Source organism: Halichondria panicea, chromosome 8 (genome assembly GCF_963675165.1).
Source record: "Halichondria panicea chromosome 8, odHalPani1.1, whole genome shotgun sequence".
NCBI lineage: Eukaryota > Metazoa > Porifera > Demospongiae > Suberitida > Halichondriidae > Halichondria > Halichondria panicea.
Window position 1 is genome coordinate 5,174,936 of NC_087384.1, and position 20,036 is coordinate 5,194,971.

At 39.7% G+C, this 20,036-nt stretch overlaps 5 protein-coding genes and 1 long non-coding RNA gene across 7 annotated transcripts; 5 read left to right on the forward strand and 1 right to left on the reverse strand.

The window, feature by feature from the left end:
- Positions 1 to 140: 140 nt before the first annotated feature.
- On the reverse strand, positions 141 to 872 carry LOC135339463 (uncharacterized). Its single transcript, XR_010396003.1, has 2 exons — positions 616 to 872; positions 141 to 547 (listed from the first exon to the last, which is right to left on the reverse strand). It is a non-coding gene; the product is annotated as an uncharacterized LOC135339463 (long non-coding RNA).
- Positions 873 to 4,331: 3,459 nt separating this feature from the next.
- Positions 4,332 to 10,214, forward strand: LOC135339460 (uncharacterized). Of its 2 annotated transcripts, none has more exons than XM_064535564.1 (5): positions 4,332 to 4,478; positions 4,548 to 4,781; positions 4,868 to 4,935; positions 5,061 to 5,255; positions 9,795 to 10,214. In XM_064535564.1, the coding sequence occupies exons 2-5, from the start codon at positions 4,550 to 4,552 to the stop codon at positions 10,002 to 10,004; spliced, it is 705 nt and encodes a 234-aa protein (XP_064391634.1). In that variant the 5' UTR covers positions 4,332 to 4,478; positions 4,548 to 4,549; the 3' UTR covers positions 10,005 to 10,214. The 2 variants fall into 2 exon arrangements, with proteins under 2 accessions (XP_064391634.1, XP_064391633.1); XM_064535563.1 differs by having other exon boundaries at positions 4,337 to 4,498.
- A 1,744-nt stretch (positions 10,215 to 11,958) lies between these two features.
- Positions 11,959 to 13,828, forward strand: LOC135339462 (uncharacterized). Its single transcript, XM_064535566.1, has 5 exons — positions 11,959 to 12,094; positions 12,159 to 12,299; positions 12,477 to 12,553; positions 13,132 to 13,326; positions 13,558 to 13,828. The coding sequence occupies exons 1-5, from the start codon at positions 12,085 to 12,087 to the stop codon at positions 13,729 to 13,731; spliced, it is 597 nt and encodes a 198-aa protein (XP_064391636.1). The 5' UTR covers positions 11,959 to 12,084; the 3' UTR covers positions 13,732 to 13,828.
- Positions 13,829 to 14,196: 368 nt separating this feature from the next.
- LOC135339461 (uncharacterized) lies at positions 14,197 to 15,757 on the forward strand. Its single transcript, XM_064535565.1, has 5 exons — positions 14,197 to 14,343; positions 14,396 to 14,569; positions 14,692 to 14,768; positions 14,883 to 15,077; positions 15,364 to 15,757. Exons 2-5 carry the CDS (start codon positions 14,398 to 14,400, stop codon positions 15,583 to 15,585), a joined length of 666 nt encoding a protein of 221 aa, XP_064391635.1. The 5' UTR covers positions 14,197 to 14,343; positions 14,396 to 14,397; the 3' UTR covers positions 15,586 to 15,757.
- Positions 15,758 to 16,160: 403 nt separating this feature from the next.
- On the forward strand, positions 16,161 to 17,700 carry LOC135340355 (uncharacterized). The gene is made up of 5 exons (XM_064536684.1): positions 16,161 to 16,281; positions 16,341 to 16,511; positions 16,616 to 16,692; positions 16,739 to 16,933; positions 17,299 to 17,700. The coding sequence occupies exons 2-5, from the start codon at positions 16,343 to 16,345 to the stop codon at positions 17,518 to 17,520; spliced, it is 663 nt and encodes a 220-aa protein (XP_064392754.1). The 5' UTR covers positions 16,161 to 16,281; positions 16,341 to 16,342; the 3' UTR covers positions 17,521 to 17,700.
- Positions 17,701 to 18,323: 623 nt separating this feature from the next.
- On the forward strand, positions 18,324 to 19,861 carry LOC135339464 (uncharacterized). The gene is made up of 5 exons (XM_064535568.1): positions 18,324 to 18,443; positions 18,503 to 18,676; positions 18,781 to 18,859; positions 18,906 to 19,100; positions 19,465 to 19,861. Exons 2-4 carry the CDS (start codon positions 18,508 to 18,510, stop codon positions 18,940 to 18,942), a joined length of 285 nt encoding a protein of 94 aa, XP_064391638.1. The 5' UTR covers positions 18,324 to 18,443; positions 18,503 to 18,507; the 3' UTR covers positions 18,943 to 19,100; positions 19,465 to 19,861.
- Positions 19,862 to 20,036: the final 175 nt, after the last annotated feature.

Here is a 20,036-nt window from a genome sequence, read left to right on the forward strand (position 1 = left end):
AGACCTTAACTAATATAAAATCGAAAGTTGTATTCCTAACATATTTGCCACCAAAAAACAACAAAATGCAGTATTTCTCAGAACTTACTAGTAGCCCAGACTTCCGTTGAAGCTCAAAAGATGAGCAATATACTCAGGTACATGCACAACAAATTTCAGATCTTAACTCAAACAAATAAGCTACTTCTATTCCTAACATATTTTCGGAAGTACACATCTTCAGACAGCCATTTTATACTGATGATGTCATGTGATGTAACAGGTGGTGGTCCAATGGAAGCGCCAATAGTTGAACTTTCAGTACCTGCACTCAAATAGATCATATCACTTTTACTTTAGAAGATATGCCACAAAATGTAAAAAATGTGTACCAAAAAAAAAAATCTACTCTCTTTGGTTGTTGCACTGTACATGACATTGTAATCTATAATGAACTTTTGATGACACTCTGAAGCATTCCCTCAACGGACCTACCTGAAAACCTCTAGATCTGATTACAGGTTGGTTCACTTCAACTTGTAATTTCTGCCAACCAACCTGAAATCCTCTGTATATTATTATAATTATTATTGCAAAGCTATATATATATGTAAATCAAGATCTCTACCACCTCACCTGTATACTTAATTAGTAGCCTCTTCATATAGTATTCAATCATGTACTATAGCTGAATATATATATAGGGTACAGTTACGTAGAACCTCGATTATCCGGACACCTTGGTTCCAGAGGCAGGCCGAATAACCGGTTAATCGAATAGATATAAACCACGCCTTGATCCACCCACTTATTAAAGCACGTAGGCTGTATATATAAAATAATTATACCAATTAACGAGTCAGTGCATGTATACAACTTAGCTGTCTTTAAAATCAGTGAGTTGTATTCCCCGGGGCCCCCTCCCATCCCTTATTCCTACGTACAGTTGTGTACATTGCTGTGTGAGAATGATGAGTTATACATGTATATGTAGCTATACATATTTTCTCTACAAGCAATTTGACAAATTTGCAGATATTAAGCCAGATTGTTCTGCAAAATACTTCCTATACTTCCATGGGGGGTTTATTTATTATTGTGCCAACAATAATTATACTATCCCTATATACGTACACTTCATATACATGCATGTGTTACAGTAGTGAATTCTCAGTCCACTGCAGTGCAGTGCCTACTACAGTACATGTGACCAAAGATTGACCTGCAAGATTCCCTATACATGTACATGGTGATGCAGTGGTCATGCTCATTCTGGTTGTCTGTGCTGTGTGCTTGGTGTGAGTGGAATGTAATTAGGTATAATTAAAACTGAAATAGATAAGGTAATTCAATTTTAGCACCAGCTTACTTACTGTTGATTATACCCTCAAGTTATTGTAGAGTCTATAAAATGTCCTATTGAATGCATAACAAACCAAAATTTACTTTTGTAGTCACAGCATACATTACACACAAAATAAGCAGCCATGACAGATCTCACCTACAGCAAAAAAACAGCCTCAGTACGAATTTTCATAATAAAGATTTTCTCAGTGTAGCTAATAGAAGTGTATTTTTATCTTGACAATCTAAGAGTGCATGACCTGCATGCTTATTGAATAAGCTGCTATGTTATATCCACCCCATGCAGTGCACATTGACTATAAGCACTGGTATACTGTGGCCCCAGTGCACATTGACTATATAAGCACTGGTATATTGTGGCCCCAGTGCACATTGACTATATATAAGCACTGGTACTGTGGCCCCAGACTATAAGCCTGCATGGTACTGGCAGCTGTATAATGTACTAGAAAGCATGCCATTTCTAGCTATAAGTATGTAAGTGTTCCTTCCTACCTGCAACACAATGGTAACTGGTGTTACATTGTAGGAAGACCCTTGTGCATATACTGAAGTTCTATTCTGAGCCTGTTTCCTGTTTCTACTGATAGTATCTAGGCTGCAAGAATTAGTCAACCCACAATTATTATTACTATGCAACAAGAGTGCATACAGATATGGTTTCTATGGTTTTGTGAGTAATCTCCATTCATATGGTGCAGTAGAATCTCTCCTGCAGTGTAGAACCATAGATTGACTATACTCTATCTATGGTAGAACTACAAGCTATACAAATACAGTGGATTGCTGTACACTTGCAACAGAAAATTGCCAAACAGCAAAACCACCAGATATGAATTTCATTACCAATAGTAATTCTAAGCTCAGCTTGCATTTTTATTACAATTAGCAGAATCTCATTGAACATCTGCTTATTCCTAAACATATACAGGTATGAGCAAATTGAATCTACAAGCTGGGCCCAGGGGATTAAATCCTAAAAAGGTGCTCAGTCATACACCTCCATGCGATTATACAGATATTCTCAGGGCACTCCTATTAGTCTCACTCATAGATACCTACAGAATGGATACTTTATGATAGCACTCTTGAAAAGCTTAAGTAGACTAGAAATGCATGAAATACATTTCAAGAATGCTTGACTGACTACAGTGTACAAATGTCATGCATGTAAATTACGTTCTTTGGGGGGGAGGGGGCATGCCTAGAGAGGTTCAATGAGTGTCTGCTGAAAATTGGTTACTTTCAGTTGGCTCTATGCTTTCTACCTGTTCTATGCTCTATGTTTTCTACCTGTAATCTTCAGAAAACTGATAATGATATTCATAATAATTTATCTGATTGTGGTTTTGCTGTTTGGCAATTCTCTGTTGCAAGTGCACTGCAATCCACTGTATGTGGTTGGTCAAGAACATGCATGTAATTATTATATTCCCTGAGGGCATACCCTATAGTGTGGGAGGTTGTCATAAGGTATGAGGAGCTGTAAATATCCTATTATCCCTTATCTTATGGGCTCCTGTTCAGTTTCATTGCATGGGGCATAACATTATAATTGTCCCCCCCCCCCCCCCTAAATACAGAATAGTTTTGACTGTTCAATCTGCTAACAACATGGACCCTTTGTATAATATAGCTGGCCAAGTTGTGGTCTTATCCTGCCTGAGCCATCCCTTCTATATATATAGCTAACTTCAAAGTATCTGCACTGATGTACTTCAACCTGCTTATTACAGCCATGCATGCATGCACTGCGGCATGTTGATTGATCATCCTCCCAAAGAAAGCTATGTAGACAGCTCACTGCATACACTCACCCTGAGCCAAAGGCAGCAGACACTGTGTACATTTATAGCTAGATCCATATAGTTATGTATATTGATTTGAAAACAGTTCAATAAAGGTGTCAAAGTTGTCCCAACACATTTTTTGGGAATATTAATTTATGAGCTGACGAACTTTATCTGTACAATGTCATGTATACTGCAGGATAATTTTTTAGGAAACACATACATGCATGCACGTATTATTTATTACCTGTATATATAAGCACAAAAACTGGCTGTCTGTAATCAGTGGACTGACTACTGGACTGGACTGGACTGGACTGGACTGTTGCAACACCAATTACATTCCTTTTCCTCATAACAAGACCACAATGACAAATGATTGTAAACACTGTTGTTTATAGGCTCAAAGTAGGGGAAATTACACAAACACGGGAAACGTTACAGGTATAGATCTACAGTGAGTAAACAGTTCCCAAGTGTGTCTTTAAACATTCATGCCCTTTTTTCAAATCCTTCCTGAAATAGCACCTTAATTTTTCAAGTGATTTTCCTTGTACAGGAACATCCTTTGTATCTACTACGACCGGATCTGATACAAATAGCGGGGGGGATGCTCATCCGTCTTGTTTGTGGTTTATAAGTGTGCATGTATGTGCAACGGCTTCATGGAAAGTACGACAGGAGTATGCACACAGAGCATGCACATAGACTCGATCTTCGTATGAAAAATGGCAAATATTCACTCTCCACGGCTCAACAGAGAAGCAGACACGCTTTATCGAAAGTGTTTACAATCAATGTACCATTTTAAATTTAACCTACGTTTGAGCCTAAAAACAACAGTTCTATATATAGATGCTCCAATTGTGGTTCAATTAAGCAAGAATGCATCATGGTCTCAACCAGCTAGGCCAGTTACCTGTCCTCCTATACAGAAAGCTAAACATGCTCTTCCATCACCATGCAAACCTAAAGACAAGCATTAATGTAGCTAGGTGAACATGTGTTAAGTTTTTACAATCATTTGTCATTGTGGTCTTGTTATGAGGAAAAGGAGGTGTTGCAATAGTCAGGTCAAAGTCCAGTCCAGTCCAGTAGTCCAGTCCAGTCCAGTAGTATAGTCCGGTCCACTGATTACAGACAGCCGCACATGCAAGAAGTGTGTTTGTGCCCACAACTTTCAATTAAATGGGAAATTCCCCTAATAACCTGGTACAGATATAAAAAGGAAGGAAACTATAGTGTAGTCAGTCTATAGTATTTGTGCTGCAAAAAAATTGTATTGAAGTTGAAGCCAGCTCAGTAAACTATATAGAATAGCTTGCAAAGATTGAACATCAGAAAGTTAGTATATTTTCATGCAGGTTTGTTAATGGTTTGTCCCTGATCATGCAATGTTAATACTTTCAACAGACATGACGAGCGAGAATGCTGAGGTGTACCCAGGCAATGCTGCCTACCCTAATCCAACAGTCCACCCTAACCAGCCACCCCCTCAAGCTAATGCTGCCTACCCTAACCCAACAGTTGCCCCTAACTATAACCAGCCACCACCTCCTCAACCTTACCCTGGCTACCCACCAGCTGATCCTGGAATGACTGCCTACGACCCCAACAAACAACAAATGGGACCAGGAGTGCCAGCAGGTTAGTAGAAATGATATCAGTATATAATGATGCATGCATTAATAACTGCAAAAGAAAAAATTAATGCATGCATGGATTTTTTGCAGGTGGAAATCTACCACCATACCAACCATATCCTTCTCATCAGCAACAACCAATGTATGCTCAACCACCAGTGAGTATATGAAATTGAACTCTCTTAAGATTTGCGTAAAAAAATATCGTCAAATTCCACTATAATTATAATAGCCTGGAGAGTGTTGCTATAACATGCATGAATATTGGTGTCATGTTTAACAGGTTGTCCAGCAACAAAGCAGCAGCAATGTGGTGGTAGTGAATTCTCAGCCCACTACAGTGCCTACCAGAGTACTTGTGGCGAGAAATGATCAATCAGCTTTCATCTTTGCCATAGTGGTCACGTTCATTCTGTTCTTCTGTGGCTGCTGGTGGTCCCTTGCCTGCACGATACCTGCTATGGTGCTCGGAAGCATGGTGAGTGAAAGTGTATTCAGTATAACCAAGGGCGTATAAAAGAAGAGAGGGCATGCAACTGCACTATCACTATCAGTACCTAGCAGAGTTTAAACGTGGGCGGAGGAATGTGTGCATTTGCATGAAGTGCTAAAAATAGAAATTTCGATTTTTAGCATTTCATGCACAGTCATTCACATTCATCCGCCCGGAGTTGCATGCCCTCTCTTCTTTATACGCCCTTGGTATAACACTGAAATATCTCACTACTGAAGGAAAGCAATTTACAACTCTTTTTGCTTACTGATAGTTAGGCCACTCCAAGTGACACTCTGGTTTCTGGTCCTGATTGCATACGGGCAGGCGGCTTTTCTCATTATTTCATTATCAATTTCACCTTATGAACTCATTATTTTGCAAATGAATATCATTATCACACTATTTTGTACTACATGGACCATTCTGCGTATGTGTAGTAGAAATAAATCCAAGAATAAAATCTGATGCGGGCGGAGGACCAGAAACCAGAGTATCACTTGGAGTGGCCTTACTAAGAGTAATCAAAAAATCATCCAATGGTAGATTTTTTTACCTTTGCCACATATTTATCCTACAGCTTGTATATAAGAGTAGAGTATATAAGACATCGAACAGTAGAACTTCGCTAATCCGAATAGAGCCTGACCAGACCCCATCCGAATACATGAAATTTCCGAATTAACAGATGTCATTAAGTGACATTAACAAAGACACTTGTGTACATGTATTATGATATTACTGTGGCCGGAAGGGACTGCTAGCTAGAAATAGTCTTTTATCTCTCCAATACAGTAAGCTCTCTTCGTTTTCTTTGCAGTTCATTGTATTGAGCGAGGTATTGAGCATTTTATTAACAGATTTATTGCTGATTCAGCAAAGCAAGTTAGAGTGCGCATGCGTAGTAGTCTATTCTGCTGACAGCCCTCCTCTTTTTCAGTTTGCCATTTTGTCCGGATTTGTGAGGTTTCGGACTACTGAAAGGGGTCCAGATTAGCGAGGTTCTACTGTAACAGCATTTGCCAAACTCGGTCTGTCATTCAACACTTCCCAGAAACCATACAGGTTAGAGTACAAACCACAGACCACAGCAGTTTACTCAACAACACATATTGTTCCGCCCACACTTAAATTTGCGTGGGTGTTCAATGCAGTTCAGTAAAGGCTACTCCAATTAATCTCGGTACTCTGAGAAACATAAAAATGCTAACCTTGCTAAGTACACTTACAAACAACATATATACCCATTACTGCAACGCTCCTTGGAGGGTGAGCCAGACCATGACTGATACTGTTAATTATAGGGTTAGGCCCTCTAATTAATTAGAGGAATGCAACCATGCTGGTTAAATAATAATTAGACATTAATTTTCTAATAATTATAATTATTGCTCCCCTAATTAAGTACTTGGGGGTAAAGCCACCAGTCATAGCCTCGGCTCAGCCATGTCGTAACGACAGAGAAGATTATAGAAATCAAGGGAGGGTTGGGTGTGGGGCTTTACTCAGATAGCTGATATAGCAAAGGCAGTGATCTCAGCACGAGGTAGTGAGCTGAGAGCACATGCTCATGCATATAAGATGGGCGAGGTCTTTATGTAATGATAGTAGGCAGGGCAGCATGGAGGTACATCGATTAACCTTGTTTAACTACCAATAAAGAACCGTCATGAATTCGCAGAATTTTGGCGAGGGGGAGCTGTTTAATAATATCATTTTCACCATAAAAATATATGTGTTATAACTAGTTTATATCCCGAGGGCATAGCAACATAACACTGTTTTAGTAACACAATATAAACTGCACAAAAAGATGACAAAGACAACTCTAGACACAGCTCCATCTCTTCTCTCTTCTAGACGCCAGTATCTGCAGCGTATAAGATTGACATGACTGACGAATGGCTTGACACAAAATTGTTGGAGTCCCAACGCTGAAACCACTGTGTGTGTTTAGCAGGGAATTATGAGCCATAATCTCATAGTTTCCCAGGGAATTATAAGCTTGAGGGTATAAAGTACAAGTATAATTTTTTGAATGCACAGAAATGAGCTGTAGCTGCATGATAATTAGCTATGGGTATTCAGTTTTTTCACTACCAGTTTTTATAGCGTTTGCTGGATTGATGAGTAAGGTTCACCAGTATCTTTTCTTGTCTCTACGAGGAACACTAAGAGCCAGTGATTTTAACTGTTCTGGGTCCATTGTCACAAGCATGAAAGCATGTCTTCTACATGTATAGGCATTTGTCAACTTCGTCCTCCTGACTTCTGTTTCTATCCTGCAGCCATGTTTCAAAATTGTTACTTCAGTAGACTCCTGTGTCTTTTTGGGAACGATAGTGCACTGTAGCATTGCTGTAAGCTATTCCTTGCTAGCTAGCCCGTACAGATCAGAACAGTTCACTGAGAAGCTTGAGCTGGGGTGGGGCTTGAGTGCAGAGAAAAGAGGAGGCTGGGCTCATTTGTTGCAGAGCGCTTCCTGCACAAGGTGGAGTCACCAGTTTGTCCATCCAATGTTGAAGCAAGGCCAATGCAAAGGTTTTTTAGCAGAGAAGCAAAAATCATCTAGCTTGTCAGAACAGGACATTTTCAAAAATAAAACTGTTGCTAAGGCTTGCTGCTTTTATAGATACACTTCTTGCCTGAGGCAGCCAATGAAAAGTGCATGGGATCTAATCAGTTAGCACATGTGCATTCGGTATCTATGGTTATAGTGTCCCTCATCCATCGGGCAAAGCCCTCGTGATATGGGACACTATAACACATAGATACCTTATGCCCATGTACTATGTTATAGATAGTACATGGGCATGAGGTATCTATGTGTTATAGTGTCCCAATCACGAGGGCTTTGCCCGAGGGATGAGGGACACTATAACCATAGATACCGAATGCACATGTGCTAACTGATTTAGATCCCACTTTTCATTGGCTGCCTCAGGCAAGAAGTGTATCTATAAAAGCAGCAAGCCTTAGCAACAGCTTTATTTTTGAAAATGTCCTGTTTTGACAAGCTAGATGATTTCTGCTTCTCTGCTAAAAAACCTTTGCATTGGCCTTGCTTCAACATTGGAATGGACAACTGGTGACTCCACCTTGTGCAGGGAGCACTCTGCAACAAATGAGCCCAGCCTCCTCTTTTCTCTGCACTCAAGCCCCACCCCCAGCTCAAGCTTCTCAGTAAACTATTCTGATATGTACGGCTAGCTAGCAAGGAACAGCTTGCAGCAATGCTACAGTGCACTATCTTTCCCAAAAAGACACAGGAGTCTACTGTTTGAAACATGGCTGCAGGATAGAAACAGAAGTCAGGAGGAAGAAGTTGACAAATACTACAAGTTGAAGACATGCTTTCATGCTTGTGACAATGGACCCATAATCATTGGCTCTTAGTGTTCCTCGTAAAGACAAGAAAAGATACTGGTGAACCCTACCATCAACCCAGCAAACGCTATTATAGAAACTGGTAGTGAAACTGAACAGCCATAGCTAATTATCATGCAGCTAGCTACAGCTTTATTATCATTTCTGTGCATTCAAAAAAAATATATTTGTACTTTATACCCTCAAGCTTATAATTCCCTGGGAAACTATGAGATTATGGCTCATAATTCCCTGCTAAACACACACAAGTGGGATCTAACTATAACTTATTGCACGAGCTAGTAACCATACTATTGATTAATCGTGTATGATGAAGTTCTCTGCAGTTTTTAATAACATTTTCAGCCGCAGCTGTTATTCGAAAATAATACATTGTCATTGGCAGCGTGCAATCACTTGACAGGTAATCACGCTGTCAATGACAACGTGCGATTACTAGACCGGATGTGATACGGGATAATTGCTGTACAATCTCCAGTCACTATCTTACAATTATTGTAACTATCATTGTTTCATTGTTCTCTTTCATTGAATCATTGCAAACTACAAAATAATATTGTGATGTGATACTGTAACCTTAAATTGAATATAGTGATGGCAGTAGAGTTTGGCAAATGCAATTCCACATTTACGCACTATATATACGTACCTAAGTTCAAAACTCTCTATACTTGTATCTAGTCTCATGAATCAGCCGCACCTTTGGTGTCCGTCTGAGCATTTTTTACGTGAAATCATTTCACAATGGAATGTATTACGTCACTGTACAAGCTAAAAAAACCATAAAAATGCAACCACATCCGCTATCTCTGCTCAGCCACATCACTGCTTGCTGCTCAACCGCATGTAAAGTTTCACTATTTGCTGCCTCCTATTCAAGTCACCTGATGCTTGTGAGCAATCTCATTGGTCACGTTGGAAATCCATCGTGGCCCATGAGTTCACGTAAAGAGTGCTCAGACGAACACCAAAGGTGCGGCTGATTCATGAGACTAACTTGTATTTACTCTTGCTGGTAGGCATTAAACGAACCGCTTGCCTTGACAATCAACTTTGCGATCAAAGTATGCCAATATTAGAGCTAATTATTTACATACAGTAACCTCCCCCCACCCCCCCCTCCACACACACGCGCAGGCATCCTCTGCAGGGAGTAGAGGGGACACAGATACTAAAGGCAAGTACGAAAAGATCTCTATGGCACTCACTGTGATAGCTATCGTGACTCAAGTGGTGGGATTTATCATTGTGGTTGGTGTGGCAGTAGGGATAGTCAATTCAACTAGAGCGGCGATAATTTCATCATGCTCCTCAAATCGTTTTTCGTCAAATTATTGTTTTGGCTGATATGACTTACAGTTTTTTGAGTACTGGACAAAAACATTGAACATTATAGAATTATTATAGCTATATGCATGTATACATGTACTAACTAGATAGATCTAGTCGTTTTCAGTTCCATGCATGTATGCAGTCAGAGTATAACTGTAATTCATACACCGGTTGAGTATTGACAACCATTTTGTTTGCTGATCATAATAATTATTATTTCAACAATTGAAATCAAATATTACAATTTAACGACAGTATAAGACCGAGTTAAGTGACCTAATAGACCACAACGTTCCCGCATTATTCGCTCAGTGTAATAAACCACGGATATTGACCATAATTATCACTGTTGCACAAATGTCGCAAATTTTTATGGCCATGGTACTGTGGTCTTGTTGTAAGGGTGTCTTTCTTTTTTCGCTAATCATTGCAGCCAGTCTTTTAAAATGTTGTCGCTGGTCTTCCCATTCCTCCAGTGGCTGATAGGACCAGGGGGGTGAAGGTTAACTGTTCTATTTCACGTATCCTCTGATCGTACTGGCATTTTTTTTCCTGTTCATGACGCTCGTATGTTGCTTCCAATGAGCTTCGTCAGTTTAATCAGGCGCACTGGTTAAACGCTCTCAAATCCCATTCAAATCTTCCCTCCAAAAGCCATAAGTGGAGACATTTTGTCAGGAGTTGTTATCAGTGTTCAAGGTCAAGTGTGACATTATCTCTCCAGGTATATAGCAGCTGTAGGTGAGGCTCAACACACACACTATAGCACACTTTAGACAGTAAGCGTGATGTGTGATGTGTGATGTGATGTGTGATGTCTCTCACCTCATTATGTCAGATGGAGGAAAAACCTCCTGTCGGACAGGAAAGGGCATTATCTATGTTGAAGACGTGTCCACAGGAGCAGGACGACGATTGGTTATGGATGGGCCAGTGATATCGGAGAGAGAGTGCGTCTCTAAACGCTGATTTATGCAGAGTAAAGCCGTGTGTACTGATTGGGAGGGCTGTTAGTAATCACGTCACCGTAATGGATGTAATCACAGTAATGGATGTAATCACAGTAATAGATGTAATCACTGTAATGGACGTAATGGACTGTAAACATCGTAATGCATGGTTGTAATGTCAGTAATCACAGTATTGGGAGTAATCACCGTAATGGACATTGCTATCACTGTAATGGACATAATTTTTATAGCTTATCACCGTAATGCAGACGTAGCTATCACTGTATTAATGGACCCAATCACTGTAATGGTTGTAATACATGCACCCTTAATGTATATAAAAACACATGACAGTCACCTAGTATTCACACTAATCACACCATAATTATAGTTGTTTACTTTTATCAGTTTACAGTGGCATAGGAAGCAATTTCTCGAATGAAAAAAGTACAATTATCTATACATAATTATATAAAAAGTATAGGATAAATCATCTCTAGCTAGAAAGATGGGGGGGCTCCAGCCCCTGGAGCCCCCCTTCCTACGCCGCTGGTTTGGTCATGTGTTGTGCAATTAATCAGGTTTATAATTGTTGTAAATTCACAGTTTAGAGTTTGGCTTGGTCCTGGATGGAGCATGCAGCTGCTAGCACATGCAGTTGCCAGGAGGGAGTGTTGTATGTTGTAGGAGACTGTGTGTGATCTTACCGAGGTGATCTGTGGGTGTGGATATCATAAATGCACATCGGATGAATGGTAATGCATGTTCAGAGGTGCATATCTACAATGTTCATACGTTAACTGTTTAGCTGAGAATTACACTTGGCCAGACAGATTGTGCTATATACAGGCGGCGTCAGGAACGGGTGCTTTAATCAGTAAACAAGTTCTAATCATGCAGTTTCAATGTTTGGCTTTCATGAGAAACACATTGAAACAATCAACACAGCAGAATAATCAATTTGTTGTCAAACAGATTATATATAGTACAGACATAAAGCAACAGATTACTGCATGATGGAATCCCATGAGAAAATCAAGTCTGCATGGTATAAATTGAATGATGGAGTCTTTGTTCAAGTTATTCTGTTAATCTTGCCAACTGCCTATAGTCTGCTATATATATAGTATAGCTATACGGAGATAATGTCTGAAGGTACTGCACATGTATGCCAAATAATCTTACGCGTACTGTGTAACATTTCTCCTTGTAACCACAGAAAAGGCTTTGCTTCCAATGTGCTCGAACAACCAGCCACCACCTCCTCAACCTTACCCTGGCTACCCTCCGCCAGCTGCCTCTGGAATTACTGCCTATGACCCTATGAAACAAACAGCACCGCCAGGCCTAGGGCCACCACCTGCAGGCACACTGTTTATATGATACCGTTGCCGTAGTCACTGACTATAATGAGACTGTATAATTAGCAATGCATGTTTTTCACTGAGGGTGTGTTCGCTTGTACAATCTGGTAGACTTATATATATACATACATCCATGCATGTTCTTTATGTCAATGTGTGTTTCATACAAACACATGCAGGATACGTTGCCCCTCCCTATTATCCTGCCTCTCAGCCTCCACCACCACCTGGAGCATGGGCACCCCAACCAGTGAGTGTTGAATTTGTATCAGCTATAACAATATTATACTTATGCATGTATACAGTAGAGTCATTGCGCACTCTCATAAATTTATATAGGTATTCAGCTGCATCAGTATTATACATGCATGGCTATGAGTGTATGCATACGGCCAATAAACAGTTTAATTGTGGTGCCTTGAAAACCATTTTTGCTACATAGAAACCACTTGCTGCATTTGTTTACTGTTTTTGATGGCTGATAATATTATGGTAATAATTGTATGGGTGCTGAGCCTGCATAGCAAACTTCCACACATGCAGGAACACCACATATATACTTCAGAGAGTGTATCCCTATATATATATATACAAGCATGCAATGATTTGACAGTAATGTTTGGGAGGAGGTGGGAATTTTTCTCCAGAGGTCAACTTTCTGTATGCTATAATTATCAAAACTCGCCACAGTGCAATAACTATAATTATTGGCACTTTGATTTCAGAGGTTAAAGGTCAAAAGGCAGCAAGACAAACTATGGCAGGCACTTCTGAATAATTATTGTCATAATTATTATACATATTTTGTTAACCTTTAATCCACTCCAGATTGCCCAGCAACAGACTAGCAACAATGTGGTGGTGATGAACTCCCAACCCTCAGTGGTGTCATCCACAGTGCGTGTGACCAGCAATGATCAGTCCTCCTTCATATTTGGTGTTGTGGTTTCTGTGGTGGCAGTATTCTGTCTCTGCTGGTGTTCTCTGGTCTGCACCATCCCAGGGGCTGTGGTGGGACACATGGTGAGCTATATATACAATGCCGTTTACAAAGTGGTGTACACTTCCATGACTTATTAATGTGCGAAGTCATGTTATAAAAAATGATACATAATTATACATGTATAATAATTATGTATGCATGTGGCTGTAAATTATATTATGTACAAAACTTTTTCTTGTAATTTGCCTGCCAAACAATTAGCGTGACACCAATTAATTTGATAACCTTTTCACTCCCATGTATATATACAGGCCGCAACTGCGGGCAGGAATGGAGATAAAGTAGCCAAAAGGAAGTACGATCAAATCTCTGGGGCACTCATAATTGCTGGCATTGTCTTTCAAGTCATTGGCCCCATCATCATTATAGCGAGTGTTGTTGGGCCAAGATTAAAATTTACTGCACATGGCTTACGTATAATATAGAGACTTGAATGATATACATATATAGCAGTCAACATGTATAGCAAGACTTTTAGGCTACATGTATATATATAGGTTTATATTGATTTTAATACTGATATACCTGCATGCATGCGTTATTAATTGCATGATAGGTCTAGATGATTCAGATAATTGACACATGCATTCATCCTATGCTTACTATATATACATGACTGTATATGCGTGTACGGAGTACTGATTCAGAAGCTATATAAAAGGTGTCAAAGTTATCCCAAAATATTGTAAGGGATATTCATGAGCTGTATTTGAAACAAGAGAACTTATCTACTGTACGTATATATACTGCAAGTAGCTATATTTGGTGCAAAGTTTAGGAAACACATAAGCATGAAAACATTGAACATGGTGTGTATAATTATACTCACAGTAATGATATGATTGCATGTGCACACAACTTTTCAAGCTTTCAAGATAATTATAGCCTAATCATTTAATTTATGGTAAAGTCCCCCGCATTAACTGGCGGATATAAAAAGGATGAACGGAATAAATACAGTCTCAAAACTGGTTGGTTGTGAATTGAATTCGAACCAGTGAACTATCAGCAGAAAGACATAGCAGACTGAACCTCAGGTATATATGTTAATCAATGGTTTGTCCCTGATCAATGTTGATGCTTCAACAGACATGACGAGTGAGAATGCTGAGGTGTACCCAGGCAATGCTGCCTATCCTAATCAAACGTTCTCTCCTAACCAGCCACCACCCTCTCAACCTTACCCTGGCTACCCGCCAGCTGATCCTGGAATGACCGCCTACGACCCCACGAAACAACAAATGGGACCAGGAGTGCCAGCAGGTTAGTAACCATAACAAACTAACACACGTCAGTACTATATACCTCTACTCACCTGGCTAAAATTGCATGCACATTTCTTGAATGGAATTATTTTAGCCGACAAATTTTTGAACTGCATGCAGGTGGAAATCCACCACCATACCATCAACCAGCTGCATACCCTTCTCACCAGCAACCAATGTTCGCTCCACCTCAACCAGTGAGTTGAAAGTTAAAGAAAAAAGTGTTCACAACATTTTTGCATGAAACGTTCGTAAATTGCGCATTATAATTAGGACATGCATAATTATTATAATAATGTCATGTTTAACAGGTTGCCCAGCAACAGAGCAGCAGCAATGTGGTGGTAGTGAATTCTCAGCCCACTACAGTGCCTACCACAGTGCAGGTGACAAGAAATGATCAATCAGCTTTCATCTTTGCCATAGTGGTCACGCTCATCCTGTTCTTTTGTGGCTGCTGGTGGTCTTTTGCCTGCACAATACCTGCTATGGTGCTCGGTAGCATGGTGAGTGGAAGTGGTATATATGTATCCCTAGCTGATTATATTATAAGACGAAATATCTCACGATGTTGAAGGTAATTAATAAGCAAGGTAGATCTATAATATATTATATCTATACAGTGTTTTGCATGCATGCACTATAATGACAACTTAAAACGAAGCTCAACCAATTAATGATGTGTTTATAATTATACACCCTCCACACACACATACACACACACGCGTGTGCGCGCGTACACACACATACACACACACACACACACACACACACACATACACGCACATGCAGGCATCCTCTGCAGGGAGTAGAGGGGACACTGACACTAAACGCAAGTACGAAAAGATATCTATGGCACTCACAGTGGTAGCTATCGTGACCCAAGTGTTGGGATTTATCATTGTGGTTGGTACAGCAGTGGGGATTGTCATTTCAGGGGCTAGTGCGGCTAGATCAATCGTCACGTCATGCTCCTCGAGTCGTTTCTCGTCAAATTATTGCGGCTTTGACTGATATGACTTACAGTTTGAACTTTGAACACTGGACAAACATTGCATGAACCATTATTATAATTATTGGCTATAAATTGTCATTATAATAGATAGAATTTTCCCTAGTTGACAATATATTATTATTATATTGCTTAATTTTCCAATAAAGTTATTAATGAAACTATATACACAATCAAATCAAACCATCAAAAACATACTATGATTTAACAACACACATGCAGGTAAGGCTTGTCCTTGCTAGTCCGAGTGAAGTGACCAAATTATGTGAGGTCGTAAAAATAAACTAATCGCTGTATGCGGTAGCATTTGCAAATACGATTTTCAAGGGCAAAAATTGTCGTTAGCATTTGAATTCTGCACAAATTACATTTGTAAGATCAAGGCATGAGTATAACTGTGACAGTGTATACAATGAATCTTACTTGAATATACATGAACAACGTGCTATTATTGCATACATGCACACAGTATTGAATGTGCATTGTGTGCATGTGCTCACTGTATTGATATGTTTGTGCCCATCATAACTTTCAAGTTTAGGTTTAGTAATAAATATAATCATTGCTATGGTAAAGTCTGCATCAACTCCATGGAAGATATAAAAAGGATGATTGGAATACATCAGTTTTCAGTCTCAAAACTGATTGCCAGTAAACTATATACATAGCAGAAAGACACAGCAGAGATTGAACATCAGGTATGTTAATCATAGTTTGTCCCGATCAATGTTACGTTGATATATTATACCTTCAACAGACATGACGAGCGAGAATGCTGAGGTGTACCCAGGCAATGCTGCCTACCCTAATCCAACATTCCCCCCAAACCAGCCACCTCCTCAACCTTACCCTGGCTATCCACCAGCTGCTCCTGGAATGAATGCCTACGACCCCACGAAACAGCCAATGGGACCAGGAGTGCCAGCAGGTTGGCTAATCAACATGCATGCATGCACGCACGCCAATACTACCTCCAAACTGCATTTATAATATTCAAATGGAAATCAGCAAAATAAATAATTTTTACTGCAGGTGCAAATCCACCACCATACCAACCATCTGCATACCCTTCTCAACAGCAACAACCAATGTTTGCTGCACCTCAACCAGTGAGTGAATTTTAAAGAAAAAATGTTGCATGAAAATGTTCTACAGATGGCCCAGCAACAGAGCAGCAGTAATGTGGTGGTAGTGAGTTCTCAGCCCACTACAGTGCCTACCACAGTGCATGTGACAAGAAATGATCAATCAGCTTTCATCTTTGCCATTGTGGTTACGCTCATTCTGTTCTTCTGTGGCTGCTGGTGGTCTTTTGCCTGCACAATACCTGCTATGGTGCTCGGTAGCATGGTGAGTGGAAGTTACATGCATGTATATCCCTGCATGCATGGTTAATGTAAGCAAGGGGCTTATAAAGAGAAGAGGGCAATGACGCATACATGCATGTAAATCGAGGCAGGATAATTATACAGTATAGTGTGAAAAGTCATGCATTCCACCCACGTTGAATGTCTAAAAATAATATTACAGCTGAGTTGGCATGCATGCCCTCTTCTTTTTATAAGCCCTTGATATAAAAGACAGGAAATTAATTTTTGCAAGTATAGACTATAATTTTATCCTAGAGCTTTTATGCATGCACTAATGTTAAAACAAACCTCTACCAAAGTGTGCATACACCCTCCACACCCACACCCACCCACGCATGCATGCAGGCATCCTCTGCAGGGAGTAGAGGGGACGCTGACACTGAAGGCAAGTACAAAAAGATCTCTATCATACTCACAGTGGTAGCTATCGTGACTCAAGTGGTGGGATTTATCGTCGTGATTGGTACGGTAGTAGGGGTCGTCCTTTCACCTGGTGCATTCGTTTCAACATCATCACGCTGCCTCTCATATTATTCTTATTCGTCACGCTGCCGCTATTATGGCTGATCTGACTCAGTTAAAACACTGGACAAATTAACATTGTAGATATCGATCAAGATGTATTATAGCTACATTTTATATACTAACTATATAGTATAGATATACGTTTTCAGTTTCATGCATGCACGCAGTTCATGAGTATATTATACAGTTGAAAGTTGACAAAAAATTTATCATTTTAAATTGTTTGCTGCTCAATTATTTTTCCACATAAGGTAATACTGAGCAGGTATCAACTTTTGAATATTATGTATTAGTTAGAGCCTAGCCAGAGTGCAACTAGCCTCGATCCCAGGCCGAGTTTTCGCTTTTATAACGGTTAGGCGAACAACCATAATTATATTGACAATATAAATTATTATGATTATATTGCTTAATTTTCCAATAAAGATTTAATGAAACTATATTATACACAATCAAATCAAATCATAAAAAACTATGATTTAACGACACACAGTGTAAGGCTTGACTTGCTAGTCCGAGTGAAGTGACCAAATTATGTGAGGTCATAAGAATTAACTAATCGCTGTATGCGGTAGCATTTGCAAATATGATTTTCAAGGGCAAAAATGTTCGTTAGCGTTTGAATTCTGCACAATTACATTTGTAAGGTCAAGGCATGAATATAACTGTGACAGTGTATACAATGAATCTTACTTGAATATACATGAACAACGTGCTATTATTGCATACATGCACACAGTATTGAATGTGCATTGTGTGCATGTGCTCACTGTATTGATATGTTTGTGCCCATCATAACTTTCAAGTTTAGATTTAGTAATAAATATAATCATTGCTATGGTAAAGTCTGCATCAACTCCATGGCAGATATAAAAAGGATGATTGGAATACATCAGTTTTCAGTCTCAAAACTGATTGCCAGTAAACTATATACATAGCAGAAAGACACAGCAGAGATTGAACATCAGATATGTTAATCATAGTTTGTCCCGATCAATGTTACGTTGATATATTATACCTTCAACAGACATGACGAGCGAGAATGCTGAGGTGTACCCAGGCAATGCTGCCTACCCTAATCCAACATTCCCCCCAAACCAGCCACCTCCTCAACCTTACCCTGGCTATCCACCAGCTGCTCCTGGAATGAATGCCTACGACCCCACGAAACAGCCAATGGGACCAGGAGTGCCAGCAGGTTGGCTAATCAACATGCATGCATGCACGCACGCCAATACTACCTCCAAACTGCATTTATAATATTCAAATAGAAATCAGCAAAATAAATAATTTTTACTGCAGGTGCAAATCCACCACCATACCAACCATCTGCATACCTAATTCTCAACAGCAACAACCAATGTTTGCTGCACCTCAACCAGTGAGTGAATTTTAAAGAAAAAATGTTGCATGAAAATGTTCTACAGATGGCCCAGCAACAGAGCAGCAGTAATGTGGTGGTAGTGAGTTCTCAGCCCACTACAGTGCCTACCACAGTGCATGTGACAAGAAATGATCAATCAGCTTTCATCTTTGCCATTGTGGTTACGCTCATTCTGTTCTTCTGTGGCTGCTGGTGGTCTTTTGCCTGCACAATACCTGCTATGGTGCTCGGTAGCATGGTGAGTGGAAGTTACATGCATGTATATCCCTGCATGCATGGTTAATGTAAGCAAGGGCTTATAAAGAGAAGAGGGCAATGACGCATACATGCATGTAAATCGAGGCAGGATAATTATACAGTATAGTGTGAAAAGTCATGCATTCCACCCACGTTGAATGTCTAAAAATAATATTACAGCTGAGTTGGCATGCATGCCCTCTTCTTTTTATAAGCCCTTGATATAAAAGACAGGAAATTAATTTTTGCAAGTATAGACTATAATTTTATCCTAGAGCTTTTATGCATGCACTAATGTTAAAACAAACCTCTACCAAAGTGTGCATACACCCTCCACACCCACACCCACCCACGCATGCATGCAGGCATCCTCTGCAGGGAGTAGAGGGGACGCTGACACTGAAGGCAAGTACAAAAAGATCTCTATCATACTCACAGTGGTAGCTATCGTGACTCAAGTGGTGGGATTTATCATCGTGATTGGTACGGTAGTAGGGGTCATCCTTTCACCTGGTGCATTCGTTTCAACATCATCACGCTGCCTCTCATATTATTCTTATTCGTCACGCTGCCGCTATTATGGCTGATCTGACTCAGTTAAAACACTGGACAAATGAACATTGTAGATATCGATCAAGATGTATTATAGCTACATTTTACTAACTATATAGTATAGATATACGTTTTTTCAGTTTCATGCATGCACGCAGTTCATGAGTATATTATACAGTTGAAAGTTGACAAAAAATTTATCATTTTAAATTGTTTGCTGCTCAATTATTTTTCCACATAAGGTAATACTGAGCAGGTATCAACTTTTGAATATTATGTATTAGTTAGAGCCTAGCAACTAGCCTCGATCCCAGGCCGAGTTTTCGCTTTTATAACGGTTAGGCGAACAACCATATATTGACAATATAAATTATTATGATTATAT

What these genes read in the sequence shown, in the direction of transcription:
- LOC135339460 (XM_064535564.1), top strand. Translation starts at nt 4,550, where the DNA reads ATGACGAGCGAGAATGCTGAGGTGTACCCAGGCAATGCTGCCTACCCT. An exon ending in GGGACCAGGAGTGCCAGCAG is followed by an intron (nt 4,782 to 4,867) that starts GTTAGTAGAAAT and finishes GATTTTTTGCAG; the next exon opens with GTGGAAATCTACCACCATAC. An exon ending in CTATGGTGCTCGGAAGCATG is followed by an intron (nt 5,256 to 9,794) that starts GTGAGTGAAAGT and finishes ACACACGCGCAG; the next exon opens with GCATCCTCTGCAGGGAGTAG.
- LOC135339462 (XM_064535566.1), top strand. An exon ending in GAGCATGGGCACCCCAACCA is followed by an intron (nt 12,554 to 13,131) that starts GTGAGTGTTGAA and finishes AATCCACTCCAG; the next exon opens with ATTGCCCAGCAACAGACTAG. An exon ending in GGGCTGTGGTGGGACACATG is followed by an intron (nt 13,327 to 13,557) that starts GTGAGCTATATA and finishes GTATATATACAG; the next exon opens with GCCGCAACTGCGGGCAGGAA.
- LOC135339461 (XM_064535565.1), top strand. Translation starts at nt 14,398, where the DNA reads ATGACGAGTGAGAATGCTGAGGTGTACCCAGGCAATGCTGCCTATCCT. An exon ending in GGGACCAGGAGTGCCAGCAG is followed by an intron (nt 14,570 to 14,691) that starts GTTAGTAACCAT and finishes AACTGCATGCAG; the next exon opens with GTGGAAATCCACCACCATAC. An exon ending in CTATGGTGCTCGGTAGCATG is followed by an intron (nt 15,078 to 15,363) that starts GTGAGTGGAAGT and finishes ACGCACATGCAG; the next exon opens with GCATCCTCTGCAGGGAGTAG.
- LOC135340355 (XM_064536684.1), top strand. Translation starts at nt 16,343, where the DNA reads ATGACGAGCGAGAATGCTGAGGTGTACCCAGGCAATGCTGCCTACCCT. An exon ending in GGGACCAGGAGTGCCAGCAG is followed by an intron (nt 16,512 to 16,615) that starts GTTGGCTAATCA and finishes TTTTTACTGCAG; the next exon opens with GTGCAAATCCACCACCATAC. An exon ending in TGTTTGCTGCACCTCAACCA is followed by an intron (nt 16,693 to 16,738) that starts GTGAGTGAATTT and finishes AATGTTCTACAG; the next exon opens with ATGGCCCAGCAACAGAGCAG.
- LOC135339464 (XM_064535568.1), top strand. Translation starts at nt 18,508, where the DNA reads ATGACGAGCGAGAATGCTGAGGTGTACCCAGGCAATGCTGCCTACCCT. An exon ending in GGGACCAGGAGTGCCAGCAG is followed by an intron (nt 18,677 to 18,780) that starts GTTGGCTAATCA and finishes TTTTTACTGCAG; the next exon opens with GTGCAAATCCACCACCATAC. An exon ending in TGTTTGCTGCACCTCAACCA is followed by an intron (nt 18,860 to 18,905) that starts GTGAGTGAATTT and finishes AATGTTCTACAG; the next exon opens with ATGGCCCAGCAACAGAGCAG.